This window comes from Maniola hyperantus, chromosome 16, assembly GCF_902806685.2.
Source record: "Maniola hyperantus chromosome 16, iAphHyp1.2, whole genome shotgun sequence".
NCBI lineage: Eukaryota > Metazoa > Arthropoda > Insecta > Lepidoptera > Nymphalidae > Maniola > Maniola hyperantus.
Genome location: NC_048551.1, coordinates 11,755,690 through 11,774,933, shown reverse-complemented (window position 1 = coordinate 11,774,933; position 19,244 = coordinate 11,755,690). Strand labels below are relative to the sequence as shown.

At 36.9% G+C, this 19,244-nt stretch overlaps 1 protein-coding gene across 2 annotated transcripts; it reads left to right on the top strand.

Annotated features, from left to right (window-relative positions):
- Positions 1 to 210: 210 nt before the first annotated feature.
- LOC117989399 (uncharacterized) lies at positions 211 to 18,575 on the top strand. Of its 2 annotated transcripts, none has more exons than XM_034976755.2 (2): positions 211 to 261; positions 16,362 to 18,575. In XM_034976755.2, exon 2 carries the CDS (start codon positions 16,365 to 16,367, stop codon positions 17,739 to 17,741), a length of 1,377 nt encoding a protein of 458 aa, XP_034832646.1. In that variant the 5' UTR covers positions 211 to 261; positions 16,362 to 16,364; the 3' UTR covers positions 17,742 to 18,575. The 2 variants fall into 2 exon arrangements, with proteins under 2 accessions (XP_034832646.1, XP_034832647.1); XM_034976756.2 differs by lacking the exon at positions 211 to 261 and adding an exon at positions 13,890 to 13,948.
- The last annotated feature ends 669 nt before the right edge of the window (positions 18,576 to 19,244 follow it).

Sequence of the window (19,244 nt, the reverse complement as noted above, 5' to 3'; positions counted from 1 at the left end):
AATAGGTTTCTTGACAGACACGACAGACAGACTACAAATTGATCCTATAAGGGTTCCTTTTTCCTTTTGAGTTATGGAACCCTAAAAATCTGAATCAATAAACAACCTGCATAATGCGAATAACTTTGATTGTCACAAACGACCGCCATTTGGTAATCGCTGTTACCTCACAGCATGTCGTAACTGGTAACTGGTAGATTGGTGGTGGTAACAGTATCGCGAGCGGTCTCCAACGGTACGGTGGCCTTTGCAACTTTCACGGTAGGTTGGGTTACCTACGTTATCTGTTCATAGTACGTATATTTTTAATAGCGTATTTTTTGATTTAGTGTTTAAACTATCGCGAGTGATATCCATTATTAATATAACTAACAACCGACTAGACTCAGGTGATTAGTCGATTTAAGCCCGACTCCGTACTACGTATATCTTTAATAGCGTATTTTATATTATGATTTTAGCGTTCAAACTATCGCGAGTGATATGCATTATACATATAACTAATAACCGACTAGACTCACGTGATTAGTCGATTTAAGCCCGACTAGTTTCGAACCCGTCCGGAATCCTATTTCAAGCATTCAAAGGGCCTCTGCTCACGTTGAGCGCTTTGAAAAAGGAACCTGGACGGGTTCGAAACTGGTTGGGTTTACTTCGACTAATCACGTGAGTCTAGTCGGTAATTACATTTTGTGATCGGGCTTACGTCGACTAATCACGTGAGTCTAGTCGTTTATTAGTAATTACATTTTGTGATTGTGATGTTTTGTTATTGTTTGTTGGATTTGTATTGTGCTATATTTTTATAGTAATTATTATGCCAGTAAGTAAGTATAACATCGGAGTGAGGTTCAAAAAGTGGTTTGAACCCGTTGCTAACGACGCGGGCTGGTTTAGGCCTTTTTTATCACGGACTTTGTCCAGCTATTAAACCTAGAAGAATCAAGATATGAACTTTTGAGCTGACCTGATTTTACCAAACATACATTTGAACTTCAAATTTGGAATCGGTAGATACGTCAATATAAATGACAAGATATATTATGGTCAAGTGAACAAAATTTTTTACGGTTTAAGAAACCAAATAAATCAGCGGCGCCACCTGAGACGCTAATGAACGACCCGTTTGAAATCCAGACGTCACTGAGGTTGCATTGACTCGGTGCCATTTTGTTTGTTCAATACCCTATCCATACGAAGTAATATATAAGTCAATGGGTATGTATCTCTTTTTTGTATCTCATGGAACAAAATATATTAAATTGTGAGCTACCTATTCAGATACTTTAATAAAAATATACTTTAATACCTTATACCTACCTACCTACTTGTTTTTGTGCTCAGCTTCGTATGATATTCAGGTCAAGCTTTATCTCGAGTTTTTGTACTAGACCAATATTAATTAAAGTTGAAACAGTAGAGTATTTAAGTAGGACCCTGGAGAGTGATAGATTGCTAAAAAGAAGCGGTTTTGAATGTTGAAAGTTTCATCTCAATCGGTTCAAGGGTATTTGGGCGATGCGCGCAGAGCCCACAATCAAATGAACAGACAAACTATTAAGTAAGTATAATTTTATAATAGTGGTTAAGTAGTTAGCAGTAAAAGATTTAATATTTATAATACGACATAATATTTCCTCAACCATTATTTTCTATTTATCTTGAATTTTACCGATTGCTAAATTCTTCTAGACTGCAGGCATCCTTGAAATGTACAATTATTTCAAATGTCTTTTACAATTCTTGAAAATAAATTTTCGATTCTTAACTAAAAAAAACCCGGCCAAGTGCGAGTCAGGCTTGCGCAATGAGGGTTCTGTACATCAGTCCTATTTTTTCTACATTTTGCACGATAATTCAAAATCTATGATGCATAAAAATAAATGAAAATCTGTTTTTGAATTCACATGTGATGCCCTTTCAAATGATACACCACTTGAAATAGTTATCTTTCTTCAAATATTGAAAACACTAATTATTAGTTCATGACCACAATTTACTTTTTTTTTGTGTGAGATAACCACAAATTCACGGTTTTCAGATTTTTTCCCTAATGTCTGTTATAAGACCTACCTACCTGCCAAATTTCATGATTCTAGGTCAACGAGAAGTACCTACCCTGTAGGTTTCTTGACAGACCAACAGACAGACAGACATACAGACAGACAGACAGACAAACAACAAAGTGATCCTATAAGGGTTCAGTTTTTCCTTTTGAGGTACAGAACGCTAAAATTTGCGATTATTGACATAAAACATATTCTGCTAAATGAAACTAACTGTAATTTGGATAAACTTTGTTAAAATAATTAACAGTGTTTTAGATCAGCAATTTCTGAAACAACTTGCGTTGTGTAAATCTGTACATACATAATATACAGATATCTCTAACTATTTTTGTAAATTAATGTAATTGTAACATTATTAACGAAACATGAACAATTAACATTCTTCTTTTAAGCATGAATTAATTTAATAGGCTGAAGCTGATGTCGTAAAAAATGTCCAACAGATCGTTTATACTGTAGTCTCTGCTGCGCGATTGCAGGAGAATGACAGCTACAATGTCACTATCGGAATCACCTCTGATTGGTTGACGCTCGCTCACTATTGGCTACAAAGCATTGTTGCAACAAGAATCGCACAAATTCAGCCAATCACAACAATTGAGATTGTAATAACTAATAATTCTTGATGCAGGTTTCCCGCAATCGAGGTGCAGATTAAATTAAAGATAAATCATGAACAATACTCAACTATTTAAGTGTAATTAGTTGCAATTAATAGCTACGTCGTCGGATAATTATAATGTGACAGCGAGCAAATTAAATTGTCTCGTAATTGTTATTAAATGTCTCGTTAATCATTACGTACCTAGCATGAGCACTTTCGCTTTGTATATTATAATGTTTTAATGATATAAATCATCATCGACAAAATATGCCTTTCTCGGAAAGAAAGACATTATACAGACTTACCAGAATTCAGAATTTAGAGCCTCAATAGCTCAACTGGTAAAGGAGTGGACTGTAAACCGAAAGGTCGACGGTTCAAACTTCAAACCCCGCTCGTTGCACTATTGTCGTACTCCTAGCACAAGCTTTACGCTTAGTTGGAGAGGAAAGGGGAATATTAGTCATTCAACATGGCTAATATTCTTTTTATGTTGCTAGAATATTATGTTAGGTAGGTAAATACCTATAGTCTGCGACAGGTCGAGATGTCAAGCGGGGTATGAGGCGAGGAAACGCCCCGCACTCCCGCACGTCACCCGCGCTATCCCGCACCGAGTTAACGCGGGGGCTGTGCAGGTATGCGGGGCGTCCCCAACCCGAGTGCCGTCTCGATCTGTCGCGTACTATACCTACGTGCCGAAAGTCATTTACACTGAAAAAGCTTCGCTTCGTAAATCTACTATAAAATATAGGACCTCTTTTTGTCCTTATATAATAATATATGCTTGATATAAATCAAGTTCTTGTTTTTGTTAAATTTAATAAACCTAGCGTTACCTATGCCTATAGCCTCATGTTACATGAATTAAGAGCATGTGACGTAGTTACAGCTCAAGGGTACAAGAATATAATGTACTAGCTTATGCTCGCGACTTCATCTGCGTGGACTACACAAATTTCAAACCCCTATTTGACCCCCTTAAGGGTTGAATTTTCAAAAATCCTTTCTTAGCGGATGCCTACGTCATAATAGCTATCTGCATGCCAAACTTCAGCCCGCTCCGTCCATTAATTTCAACGGGAAGTACCTTATAGGTTTCTTGACAGACCGACAAACAACAAAGTGATCCTATAAAGGTTCCGTTTTTCTTTTGAGGTACGGAACCCTAAAAAAATCAAATTAGGTATAGTATGCGACAGGTCGTGATGGCAATCGGGGTGGGGAAGCCCCGTACAACCCCCCGCCTCATACCCCGATTGCCATGTACATACAGGTCGTGTCGCGTAGGTACTATAAGTACCTACTTACGCATCGAACTGGAGTTTGTCTACCCTGCCATTTTGTTAAATTCGTTAAAATGATAATCGAAAAAAATACCAGGTAAAATTCTAGGAAACTGCTAGAAGAAGCCAGCTTTTTAGGGTTCCGTACCTCAAAAGGAAAAACGGAAACCTTATAAGATCACTTTGTTGTCTGTCTGTCTATCGGTCGGTCTGTCAAGAAACACCTCCTACAGGGTACTTCTCGATGACCTAGAATCATGAAATTTGGTAACTAGGTGGGTCTTATAGCAGACATTCGGGGAAAAATCTGAAAACCATGAATTTGTGGTTACATCACACAAAAAAATATTTGGTCATGAACTAATAATTAGTATTTTCAATTTTCGAAGTAAGATAACTATATCAATATCATACTTATGAAAGATCTTCACCTGTACATTCTAAAACAGATTTTTATTTGTTTTTATGCATCATAGTTTTTGAATTATCGTGCAAAATGTCGAAAAATACGACTGTAGTACGAAACCCTCGTTGCGCGAGACTGATTCGCACTTGGCTGGTTTTTTATGAGAAAAATAGAACATCAAAACCTTTTAGATAGTAAAAGCTAGTTATTTCTTCAGCCGGTCCGTAATTAAGGTTATGGTAATTACCTGCGAGGGCCAATTAAAACAATTTCAATAACAAAGGTAAGGTTTTGCGTCTTGGAGCCGGAAATTTTACTTTGTAATATGATTTTTATTCGTTCCGGCGTTTATTAGGGGTCCGAAGTGAAATAGCGTAAAGTGAAGATATTAAAATTGCAAAATAGCTAGTTAGTGAAAACATTAGCAACTTGTCAACTGTTCTGAACTCGGTCGTCCGCTGACAAAAAGGAAGAACATATCTGTAAAAAGAGAGCCAGCGTGTGCCAGAAACTTTCAGCTTTTATAAAATAACAAAGGTCTGGCACGCGCTGGCTCTTATAGTGAGATCCATAGAGCGCACTCTGACTTAGCTCAGACTTAAGACAGAGTTAAAACGAGACAGAGCTATATCTCTCACATAAATATGTCTCGTTTTAACTCAATCTTAACTCTGAGCAAAGTCAAAGTGCGCTCTATGGATCTCAGCCTTAGTCGACTGTGGTTACAAAATAAAGGGTTTATCTTAATGAAATTAGTGTATTTAGGACCGATATTGCAATCGCCAAAATTACAGCGCGATGACTGTTGTTTACATCAATTTGGTTACAAGGGGGTTTAAAGGGTTTAAATAAACATAGAAAAAGTTAAATTCCTTACAACCATAACATAGCAAAAAAATTAAAATAAATATAGTAATTGCAATAAACAGAAAAGTATATGTCACAGACAAAATTAATGATTGAATTTTGCATAGGAAATCTCTCAATCAAATTCTTATAATATAGGTAGGTATAGGATTTTTTAAATTAAGCTATTAAAAATTAGCCCTTACTATATTCACTAAAATTTTGCACTTGATATTTTTCTGTGGTTTGTTAATATATTTTAGTACTAGCTGATGCCCGCGACTTCGTCCGCGTGGATTTACGTTTTTCAAAATCCCGCGGGAACTCTTTGATTGTCCGGGATAAAAAGCCTATGTGTTAATCCAGGGTATAATCTATCTTCATTCCAAATTTCAGCCAAATCCGTCTAGTAGTTTTTGCGTGAAGGAGTACCAAACATACACACACACACACACACACACACACGAATACAAACTTTTGACTTTATAATATTAAGTCGGGATGGTTCATTAGAACTTAACGATCTTAACTGCAACGCCTTAATTTATAAATTACATAAAAATCTTACCAAATCTCCCAACACTGCTTATTTAACTAAAAGTTTTTAGCACTTTTACATTCATTGACCATTGACAAAGATGTCTAGGTAGGATGGCGCAAACTCAAACGTGAATATCATTTCATAATCAATGTGCCAATCGATTAGCTACAAATCATTATAAGTTAGGTCTGAAAACAGACGCGAAATGCGATGGCATTTTTAGCATACGTCATGTGATAGATAGTTATTGGAAAATCACACTATATGAATGAACGATTTATTAAGGTAGTTTTACGCCGGAGCAACAAAATGCGATACTGATGTACGACTGATTCTTAGAGCAGAACCTAAAACAATAAAAAATACAATTATCATCGTAAAACGTATGTGCGGAGAAGCGCATCTAAAATGTAACCTTAACAGATGAATAAAGGTCGAACTTATCGGGCAAGTATACTTAGATATCGAATTTTAGACAGTTTAATTTAACTTCAGCCATTGACATGATGTATGTAGTCGCACGCACTTTTGTGCTTAAGCAAACTTGCTTTAACAGCGAAGGAAAAGTGGAAACATCGAGAGGAATTATGCATGTCTAAGAGATTTCAATGTTTCAAAGTTGTTTGAATTCTGCCAATCAGTTCTTGGCCAGTGTCGTGGACTAAGGCTTAAAGAACTTAAAGTTTCTCATTCTGAAAGGAGAAACCTTAGTATAGGGCCCGCGTGGGTTCAGATGTTGATGATGTTCAATTCGTAACATAATATCAAGACTCAAGAGGTATATAAAACTTCCTCGAGTTTAAAATCGATTATATAAATGAACCGATAGCGATACCACTCAATATTCTCGATGGTATCGAATACGCCACTCCACATTACGCTCCAATTGTCACGATTATCTATACCTACTGAAAATGCACGGTATAATTTCATAGATAAATTCGCAACACCGACATCATCGGCGTAAAGCGGTCAAGTGCGCCGCAATCGACGCTCGGCCCGATGGTGGCTCGTTAGTCTACCTTGGCCTGTGCATATATGAAATAAATAACTCTTTCCCGCGACTTCATCTGGGTGGATTCAGGTTTTTTTTATAGATTTCATTGCATTTTCTCGTACAAAAGACCCAGCGGTTTGAGCTTCATACAAGGTATACTTAGTGCTCGCAACATACAGCGTATTGTACAAAACCACCAAGTTACAACCTTTTTTTTAAATTCAGATACTAGTCCATAACTGCAATCTCATCTGGTGGTAAGTGATGATGCAGTCTAAGATGGAATCGGGCTAACCTGGAAGGGGTATTGGCAGTTTTTATTAACCCCATGCCCCTTGGTTTCTACACGTTATCGTACCGGAACGCTCGTGCCGGCACGGCATTGCCGGTTTCCTTTCCATTTTCATCTACGTTGTTATTATCAGTTAGTTAATTCCTCTTTTTATATTGTATAGATTTAGTATCATCATCAACATCATCATCATGATCAACCCATCACCGGCTCACTACAAAGCACGGGTCTTCTCTCAGAGTGAGAAGGGTTTTGGCCATAGTCTACCACGCTGGCCATGTGCGGGTTGGTAGATTTAGTATACTTAAAGTTATTTAATTTTCGCTAGTTATTGAATATTTAAATAATTAAATTCGATTAAGGAAAAAATTGTATTAAAATGATTACTTTTTATTAAATTATACATTTCATTTATCCGCTTCCATTTCTCTTTCACAATATCCGAATATGTTATTCAGTGGAAATGTAATTCGTTCACATGAAACTCAATACGCATACATTAAGCATTATAAAATCGTATGTACACATAATTTTATTCATACGCGAACTCAATTTTAAAACAAAGGTACTGTAGGTACGTGAATATGAATGTGTACTTCAGGTAAAATAACCTTAAATAATATCTTATAAAGGCTGTTTTACGCCTGAGCAACAACATGCGACAATGCAGCATGCTACAACAATTAATAAACAATTTTGGGACCCCAGCATGCGGCAAACTATTTTATTTAGACAACGTCATGCTATCGAGTATCAGTCTGTATGATGCGTTGAAAGACCCCTTTCACTTTCAATGCGTTTTACGCATGTTTTACGATTGTTTTACGGCTATCAGTTTGTCAGTTGTTTTTGCTTATTATAACAGTTAGATAACAAAAACCACACGTTAAATCGTAAACACAATCGCTATTGTTTATTGTTAACCATAAACACGTATAGGTTGGCATTCATTTTGTTCATTAAACCAACATGATTGTTCTTATACATAATTTCCTGAACTTTACTACCTACTCTTTCTTATTTACTAAGTATCTATTTTCTCTTAAATGAAATAATTCTCGACTCTAGTATCATAAGGTCGGATGTGGATTTTTGCTACTTTTCAGGAGAGCCAAAACAAAAATGCTAGGGAAATCGGGTCATAATTTCTTAACTACTAGAGATACAATTTCAGTTGTTTTTGTAATATTTAACACTTAACTGTACCTATCACTAACCATTACTAGAAATACTTTATCATTAATAAATAAAATATAAACTCACAATTTCTTCAAAATGGACGATATGCGACTTTATGCTGGTAATATTCGTAACTGTGCTAAAAAATTGTGTGCATAAGTTGTAAACCGACTTTATGGCTGCAATTTTTACTATTACAAATTTGAAATAAAAGTCGGATCTATTACTTAATATTTCATAATACGTCTTAACTGATTATACATACGTAATATTCGGACAAAAGATCACAGTAGTTATCTCACAAAAATCATTTAGGAGTTTTGTGAGATAGCAACAATGTACCTATGTGATTTTTCTGAAACTGATTAGTTAGATCTGAAACATAATAATTGCATTCGCCCGATAGTCTGACCATTGCATCCGTGTAAACCTTGTGACTTCTGAATGAATGAAAATAACATTTACAAATTCACAAATAAAGCCCATTAACTAAAAACAACGGCCAAAAATTGGAAAAAAAAATTACAAAGTAATTAGAAACCTACAGTGGGCCAAACATTTTTTGTGGAATTGCATACATGACGGTTACATCAATATAGAAATCTAAAACATGCCAACATAGCCTGATTTTCCTTATAATGATTAGGTACGTAAAGTAAGAATGGAGGTCAGCAGGTGCCTACTGCAAAAGTTGGTTATATTTTACAGTGGATAATGGTTTCTCATTATGTCGTATATTGGGCGAAAGCGGGGAAGAATTTTAAGTTTATAATTATGTACCTATAACATACTAATGAAATACAAAAAGTCTTCTTTAAAGTAGTTTTTATAAAATAATAACACCCAGCATTATTGCGTTAGTTGTAGCCAGGTAATATATTCCGAAATCTGAAAATCCCCGCCGTTCTTATTTTTTTTTTTTTATATAACAAACGGTCCTGATATATCACCTTTGTAAAGGGATGTGGTCTTTAAAAATATGTTGTAGTGCCAAATCAAACTTATCAAAAAGTTTTGTTTCCTTCGCATGTTCTTGTAAACTGTGACCAATTTCTTAGTTTAGTAATCTGCATTGTTTTCAGCTGTTCCCTTTTTTTCTATTTGTGCATGGATTACATCTTACTCCACGTAGGTACATTTTGCATTTTAGCATAAAGCTTGTGATTTATCATCTTTTAGTGTGGTAATCCTTATAATAATCATAAGTAAGCCATAACCGTATTGTATGACCGACACAATTATCAGACCACAAAGTCAATTCTTCAACAATTTCGAGAATACTTTGTTTCTTCTCTAGTAGATTAATGAAATAAGACAAGATACTGTTTTATTCCTTCCGCTGCAGCTGATGTTTGCAGACCACATTAAAGTAGCAACACTGCTGGTAGCATCATGAATCGTTTTTAAGGTGCAGAAACTACGTAGGTATAAGGATTTACTGTTAGTCAAATCCGGCATTGCCACTTTTGTAATAAAAAAAATACTTTCTGCTTTCTTGAAAATTCCATTGCTTCTGTTTTGACTGTTCTTTTTAACAGATACTTATTTAAACTGTTTCTTTCGTGTTTTAGTTAAGTTTTTTATTTTTTTACTTTCACTTTTATTAGTTGTTTAATTAATAAATTAATTTATACTACATTTATATTTAAATTAACATAATCTAAAGCTTCCTATAATTAGGTATGTTTCATTAGAATCACTATCATCATATATTGTAGGTACCTTATAATTTCTGCTCTCGATTAATATCAAATTCGGTCGATTATAAGACGGGTAAAGAAGAAAATAATTGATTAGGTACTCTAATTTTTTAAGGCTACCTTAAAAACCTAGTTTTTGAACTGATGATTTGAACTGTGATTCATAAAAAACACCATAAATGCACGGTTTTTTGCTTAGTGGGGTTTTATTATATTATAATATATGTCTAGATTTCCATGGTGTAATTTTCGTGGTCCTAAAAGATTTTCTAGTCTACATTTTCAGAGCTTTATTCTGGCTCTTTACTTTTTTCCCGCAGTTTAGTCCAAAATTTTGGTGAAATAGGATGGATCTCTTACCTATTAATCACATCAACTTTAATGTAGTCACAAACAAAAAGCTTTATTTCAACTTACTTCCATGAATTTTATTGCAAAATTATTTATATTACAAGGCAAAAAGTCTTAAATGATTCACAGTCCAAATATTAATACAAAAAATTCGAAGCATAACATCTGTTGTGATTTTACCTAACAAAATTATTACATATTTTTGAAGCAGAAGTGCGTAACTGCAGTACCAGCTAGTATTACAAATAAACTTATTTCGTAGCATAATGGTCGAACTCAAAATACATCTATCATTTTTCTCCATTGCTTTGGTGCATACATACGCAAGTCAAAAAATATAATTATGGTTCTCCAAATTTTTAGAATGTGTTCAGATACGACATTATGCATGTATTTATCTTTGCAACGAAAAGAGATAGAAATACTGGTGTCAGCTTGGCAGAAAGAGCCCGAAATGCTCATTACCTTTATGTAAAAAAGTGAGTTTGGTCGGAAGTACACATCCGACCTTATGATACTAGAGTCGAGAATTAAATCTCACTTTCTAATTTGAAACTTCAGTTTCAGTTATTGTAACTCTTATTTTTTTTGTTGAAATTCGATCAGTCTGACGATCTGTCTGAGTTTTGACGACCTCCCTGGCGCAGTGGTGAGCGCTGTGGTCTTATTAGTGGGAGGTCCCGGGTTCGAATCCTGGCAGGGGTTTGGAATTTTATAATTTTTACTAAATTTCTGGTCTGGTCTGGTGGGAGGCTTCGGCCGTGGCTAGTTACCACCCTACCGGCAAAGCCGTGCCGCCAAGCGATTCAGCATTCCGGTACGATGCCGTGTAGAAACCAAAGGGGTATGGGTTTAATAAAAACTGCCATACCCCTTCCAGGTTAGCCCGCTATCACCTTAGACTGCATCATCACTTACCATCAGGTGGGATTGCAATCAAGGGCTAACTTGTATCTGATTAAAAAAAAGTCTTATAAAAAAGAATAGTTTTTAAATAGGTACAACAGGCACATAGAGATGGACAATTAAATATAACATAAAAAGCGTACAAGAAATTTGCTTTGAATTTTTTTTGTCGAAATACGATCAGTCTTACAAAAGGATATTTTTTAAATGGATAAAACAGGCACATAGATAATAAAATATAACATAAAAATTGTACAAGAAATTTTCTTTAAATTTCACAATCACGTAGATACCTACTTCAAGTATTAAGTGATACAAAAGAGTTATTTATAGCCAAAATATACAATGAAACATTTATAAACATTTTTCATTTTCAATAAGACAGTTCATGAAAGAGCGAAATATGTGAACATTTTCATGTATATAACAGGTAAGACCCTTTTCTGTATAGGATCAAAGGCTCAGGCATACTATCGTATGAGTTATAATAAGGAAACAAGTATTGTGTATCTTATTACATACGTCACATTTTCTTTCGTAGAATCTCGTAAAAAATTTCTTATTTTTTTCACTGTTACATAAAATATCGCCTAGACGATGACTCGTTGATGCTGAATCAAAAATTACAGTTGGAACGTTTTTGGATTGGTATCGACTCCTAAGTGTGTATTATGTGCGAAGACCTTAATATTGTTATTATAATCACTCATCCAAAATCCACATCAGCTTTTAAGGTAAGCCCACACTGCGAAATTTTCCCACGCGACATTTTGCGCCGAATTCTGTGACAGGAGATTGCAATGATGCCGTTCGCGCGAATTTTTTTCGCGAATGTGTCGCTCTGCCTCATTAGTGCGTTGCGTTGACGCCCCGTCCATATTATGTTTTAAATGACTTGCCATGTTAAATAAACGTTGCGTCGTCGCACGCGTCGTTTCACCGGATCGACGGACGACAGGCGAATCGGTCGGAGGGTGATGCGTTGCGCTGTTGGAGCTCCGGTGCGACGAGGGACCAATCAAGGGAGATATCCACTTAATCTTTCCAGAAAAACTTTTAATTTTTCTACGTTCCTTTCGGTGGTGACGCAATATAAGCAATAGTACAGTACCCGACATGAAATATTGTACATCGACCTTGACAAAGAGATAGCGGTTTCGTAGCGCGTTTTCTCTGTCGTTGAGACCGACAAAACGTCACATATGTATGAGTGACAGAGATAACGCTCTACAAAGCCGAAATCTCATTCTTAAGGTCGATATGCAATATTTCTTGCCAGCTCACTGTAGAACACGTTTGTTCCGATCTATTGTGGAGACTGACTGAGGTGCGTGCGTCGTCCTCTTGCGGCGCGACGTCGCAACGCAGGTGTGCCATACAATGCGTTGATCCGTTGTGGTAACGCACTTATGAGGCATCAGCCTTACCATTAACTGTCATCACCTAAGATTAGTTCTTAGCTTTTAGGTCACCAGAGATAATATCTGGGTCGCCATTAGGCACACAACGTCAATTAATCTGCGACTATCTACTGATTACTCTGTATAATTATGTTGCATAGATGGAAATGCATGTTCCGAATTCCACGAACATCTAGGTATATTATTATAAAGCCTACCTACATAATATATAGATGCCTGCTCATGAGCTTAATATGAGGTACTTAGGTAATTTTACTTATTAGTATAGAGTATAGTCGCAGGGAGCCGCTGGATTCAGGCGGCGCAAGACCGTGGCGTGTGGAAGTCCCTACAAGAGACCTATGTCCAGTAAAGATGGGCGTTATTGGCTATTTATGGCAACTGTTAATCAACAGTTATTTAGTTTCAATACCGATATTGATAACCGTTGCCGAATATCGGTATCAGAGTTGTGTTTCAACTAATTTAATATGCGTAACGCGCAGTGGTTTCCGTAGTAGTAACTAAGCTAGCTGCCGTATCAATACCGTCTGTATAGCTAGCGCGCGCATATTCACTAAAATAAAACCAATTTTACTTTGATGAATATCGTGAAGTAATCACAACCTTAAGTTCATAGCAGCAGAGTTTAATTTGATCATTGACATAGGTCAAACTATAGTGGACGCCTGCACGAATAGTTTGCCACAGTCCAGTTAACCAAAAACATTTCATGAAGATTGAAAAGGACCTTATCTCTATTACTCTAAGGCTAACTGTATTAAGATTGATAGATCAAAGTGTAATGGTACTTGTACAGTTAAGCCTTAGCGTAATAGAGATAAGGTCGGCTTTGGTTTACCAAGTTCTTAGTTACTAAGCCGGTAGCCAATAACCGCTCCTTCTCAGCTTTCAGTGAAAGAAAGAAAGAGAAGGCATAATTATTGCGTTTCTAGTTACCAAAAAACCAAACAATGCATTGTCAGTTGGCAGTGTTGCGTTGCCAGGTGGTTCGTCATAGATGATAACTAATAACCGTTGTTAGCTACGACAATAACGCTACGGTACGCTATAGGCACGGCAGCGGTTTTCAGTTAAGTTAAGCTATAGCGGACACATGTCTAATGTCCAGCAGTGGACGTCTATCGGTTGATGATGATGATGATGATTAATAACGTGGTCAAAAGGTAATCTCGCAATAAATTATAAATAGGCATGTCAAAGGCCGTTGCGGTTGGAACGTGGGAATAACCTCGTTGCATCATTGCACGCAGAATTTCAATGAACTTTTAGTTTAGCATCGAAAGTGAACACGCGAACGTGTTTGGAATGAGCCTCAATAGTTCAACGGTTAAGGACTGAAATCCGAAGGTTGACGGTTCAAACCGCACTCGTTGCATAACTGTTGATTCGCTAACTTATAGTGTACTAGATGATGCCCGCGACTTCGTCCGCGTGGATTTAGGTTACTGAAAATCTTGTGGGAACTCTTTGATTTTCCGGGATAAAAAGTAGCCTATGTCCTTCTTTGGGATGCAAGCTATCACTGTACCAAATTTCGTCAAAATCGGTTGAACGGATATTGGGCCGTTAAAGGCTAGCAGATAGACAGACATACGGACAGACAGACAGACACACTTTCTCATTTATATTATACGTATGGAAGTATGGACTAGACGATTTCCCCGTGGACTTAGGATTTTAAAAATCCCGTGAGAACACTTTGATTTTCCGGGATGAAAAGCAGCCTTTGTCACTCTGCAGGTCTTGGACTATATATATCCATGCAAAACTCAGGTCAATCCGTTGTTCAACAAACTAACAAACCAACAGACAAGCACACTTTCGCATTTATAATATGGGTAATGGGTAGTGATTATAATATTTTAAATTACGACTGACTTATCCATACTAATATTATAAATACTAAAGTGTGTCTGTCTGTCTGCTAGCCTTTCACGGCCCATCCAACCGATTTTGACGAAATTTGGTACAGCGATAGCTTGCATCCCGGGGAAGGACATATTTTTTTTTTTTTTTTTTTCCCGGAAATCCCGGAAAATCAAAGAGTTCCCACGGGATTTTGAAAACCTAAATCCACGCGGACGAAGTCGCGGGCATCGTCTAGTTTTTTATAAGCTGAATGTAGTAGTGCTGTATGTAATGTTTTTTTTTTTTTTTTATTCAGATACAAGTTAGCCCTTGACTGCAATCTCACCTGGTGGTAAGTGATGATGCAGTCTAAGATGATAGCGGGCTAACCTGGAAGGGGTATGGCAGTTTTTATTAAACCCATACCCCTTTGGTTTCTACACGGCATCGTAGTGGAACGCTAAATCGCTTGGCGGCACGGCTTTGCCGGTAGGGTGGTAACTAGCCACCGCCGAAGCCTCCCACCAGACCAGACCAGAAATTTAGAAATTATAAAATTCCAAACCCCTGCCAGGAATCGAACCCGGGACCTCCCACTATTAAGACCACAGCGCTCACCACTGCGCCAGGGAGGTCGTCAAAGGTACTATTATATTATTCTGTGGTAATGTACTAATGCTACAAGTACCTAATGATTGATTTGAACAGTTCCGGAATTTAAAATTCATTGGAATAACTAATTCCAAAATCAATTATTTGTTATTAATTGAACGAAAAGTTCTCACGGTTCTTTAAGGTTAAATGCATCATTAAATTCATCACTTAGCTTACAATCATAGGACCTTGAAGGAAATCAATATAAAATTAATTAGATAAGTTCCTCTTTATTCCTCTGTAGAAACACAATGACTCTTGACTTCGATGTCTCTTGATCGTTAGCATAAAACTATAGTGCTTGAACTATATTCTTGCAAAGGATTCGTGTTTCCATCTAAAATCATCATTATCAACCTTTTTTTAATTAAAATATTCGTATAGCCCAAACATGTTACCATTACAAAACAAAACGGTCAAGTGTGAGTCAGGCTTGCACACTGTTCTGCAATTCCAGGGCGACCATTTCGAAATGAATATATTATTATTATAATTAGTTGTTATAGCGACAAGAACAATAGGTACACGCTCTATGAGAATTTTAGACAGACAGTCAGACGGACGGACGGACAGCGGAGGCTTAGTAATAGGATCCCACCAGCACTTCGCAGGTACTGAACCCAAAAAGCAGATATAAATTTACTTTTCCACACCGAAAACAAATTATGATTATCACACAATAATTATTCACGCAAGAAACTTATGACAAAAAAGAGGGTAGAAAAAATCGTTACACAATAGATGACAGAGGACTTCCATTACGCAATGCAAATATGAGTCCTAGAACAAAATAACATTTTCAGAAAATAGATTATTATAAATTAACATAATATAATCTGTTATTCTTACGCCATCACGTAAACCGAAATAAATAAATAAATAAAAGTTTATTCAGCTCACAAAACAAGAAAAGACAAAAAAAAGCAAAACATACAAACCAAATGTTACAAATTAAAAAATTAAAACTAGATATTAGAAAAAATTAAAAATTAAAAATAGATTTATCCTTAGGACGCAGACGGACCAATCTTTTCTGTGGTTAGTACTCGCACCGGAAGACGCAGTGTTGGAAGACCCCCACTAGGTGGACGGACGACATCAGACGAGTCGCAGGGAGCCGCTGGATCCAGGCGGCGCAAGACCGTAGCGTGTGGAAGTCCCTACAAGAGACCTATGTCCAGCAGTGGACGGACTTTTGGTTGTTGATGATGATGATGACAGCGCATTATTAATACGTTTCTTTTCTTTATATTTCCAGACCATGAAGCTGTTCTGGTGCTGTGTAGCGGCGGTATTGCTAGCAATAACCAGCGCTGCGGTCGACGTCGAGAAAACAGTACAACAAGTGCAGAGCATACTCAAGGCGAATGCTTTATTACCAAGATTAACAAGAGCTGAAATAATAGATCTACTTAATGACATAAGAGAAGAAGACGCTAAAAGTAAACCAGTTTCTGGACAAAAAACTACGATCACAAAACAGAAGCCTGTGGAAGTAACGACTATACCACATTCAAATGAAAGAGATAATGAAATTAACACGTCATCAAAACTATCAGAATCAGTTAATGTCAGTGTTAACGGAAAGTATGGTTTTAAACCAGTTGAATCTACTACTAAATCTAGTGGGGCTACTCTAACAGTAGTTTTGCCTTATACTCCTCGTGACGGATCGTCACTGCAAGAGTTGTATACGAGACCTCCTCGTCTCCAACTTGTACCTGAGGAAGTTACACCTAAACCAGTTAAGCCATCGAAATCAGGTACAAAAGTTGATCAGACAGTGAAAAATCACGGAAAAGGTCCCAACAAACAGAAATTTGATTTCCCAGCTGAACTACAGGCATTTCTAGATGCACATGGGCTAAAAGGTAAACCAGGACAAGACAACTTTTTACTACCCCTGGACGGGTTCAAGCCTTTGCCGCCAGCTAAAATAGTAGATGGAAATGTACAACTACCAGAAAACTTATTACTCACTTATGATCTTATATCACCATCAGATTTAACGAAATCATCAACTAAAGATCAAGATCTTGCTCAAACAAATTTCTTATATGAGCCTTTGCGACCTGAAATACCTTTTGAGTTGGACACTTCATCATCTGAATCCAAACACACCGTACTACCACTCGATTTACCAAAACCGAGAAAAACCAAAGCCATTCAGGAACCACGAAAACCTAATTATGAACCTATTGATTACGATTCTATTAAAGTTATACCACTACCGCAAGGTCCAAATCCAGTGGAGGATGAAGTTATTTTAAATGCTAATCCGGATCAAAATAAGAGACAGACAAATGAGACAAGTGCTCCTGATAGTGAAAGCACAACAACTACTGAATCTACGAATACTGAAAGTGACGCAAAAGACTCAGCAGCTATTGAGCCAGATGTTGTCGCTTCAGATGCAGATGCAGGAGCATCTATTGCCGATCTCGAGGATTCTTTCGGTGGAGCTGTACCTGCAGAACCGGGAGACTCAGAACTCCCACCGCCACGTAAAAATGGCTTTTACTGGATGGTAGATTGGAACAGTTTTCTAGAAGTGGGAGATGGTGATACAAAAGTGAACATTCGGTTCGAACCGAAACTTGGTGATCCACAAATGTTCTTACCTGTCAATGTACCGTGATGTGTTCAAAAACATTGAGTAGTGTTCTAGTCTAATGGGGATTTTAGTGAGGTTTCGTAGATGAAAGAAATATTCAAGGTTATACAGCGCTTACTCGTGTGATAAACTACAACTGGATAGCTCAAAAATATTAGGATTTAATTTTGATGATAGTGATCGAAACAAAATCTGAATTAGTAAACGTACTCTTATTATTTAGCTTTACCCACAATGGAGTAAGTAGCACGAGTAGATAGTAAAAAAATTGTCTATTACTAAATCCGTACAATCGTCAACATATTTTGGTTCTGTATAAATTATACGCCCAGTAAAGTCAACAGCCACTCTCTACAATTATGTACATATTCTATTCTATAGTTAGATAGTCTAAAGATAGAACGGTTTTACACTTTACTTATAACATAGATAATCTTGCCATCAATTAGAAAGATAGTGATCAAGTATAAAACCATTGTAAAAATACTTTCATTATATCAAGGTTGTCAACCTTGCATGTAATGAGGGACATACAAGCGTTACATTTTCAAGTGAAATGCACAGGAATGTAATCATTCAGGTCGTGACTACTAGACCAAAGCGGGCATGAAAGCAAAAGGAGCGAAATCGTCGCGTGTGACGTACTGGACTAAGAGCCAGTGCGTGCCAGACCTTCGTTATTTTATAAAAGCTGAACTTTTTTGTTCCCAGCACTGGGAGGAACGTTTGTTTGGATCATGGTGGCTTTGCGAGATGACAGGTAATAAATTTGTAAAAAAATCTGAAGTCAAAGTGTAAAGTCTATTTTATATTTTCCTCGGAATAAAATTAGAAATCACGTCATGCATTGCCAAACACGTCGTGTCATGGCACGTGTCCCTGCCAGACACCCTTAAACTTTTAAACTTTAAGGGCATCTGGCAGGAGGTTGCCATGATACTAAGTGTCTAGCAATGCATGACGTGATTTCTTATACTTTTCCGAAGAAAAAGTTTTAAAAAAACTTTATATAGGTACTTTGAAGTTATTTTTACACCTTTAGTGCCTGTTATCTCCCAAAGCTACCATGATCCAAACAAACGTTCCTCCCAGTGTTGGGGACAATACGCAAAGAAACTTTCAGCTTGTATAAAATAACGACGGTCTGGCACGCGCTGGCTCTCTCTATATACACTTTACACTGACTTTGTATATCTCCAATTAGGCTAAGCGCACATTGGTTGTTATCACCTGAGCGGTCATTTCTTTTCACGAGCTAAGCAGTTGTTTTTGCAGCTTATGTTTCTATCGAGTCGCTCAAAGGGTAGCTCGGGCGCGCGTCCGTAAGGAAGTATTCCATAGCTGCTGTTAAATTTCTGCCGTTTGGATGTTGTACTGTACTGGGTGCATATGGTTGCCCTAATAATATTATATTAATACTATCCCTTCCAAGATGTCTTTTGTAATATTTAAAACGACCAACTAGATAATGCCCGCAACTTCGTTCCTAACAAATTTCGTGTGAGCTCTTTCACTTTGGGAGATAAA

Excerpts from the sequence above, each read along its gene's own strand:
- LOC117989399 (XM_034976755.2), top strand. The coding sequence starts at position 16,365 with ATGAAGCTGTTCTGGTGCTGTGTAGCGGCGGTATTGCTAGCAATAACC.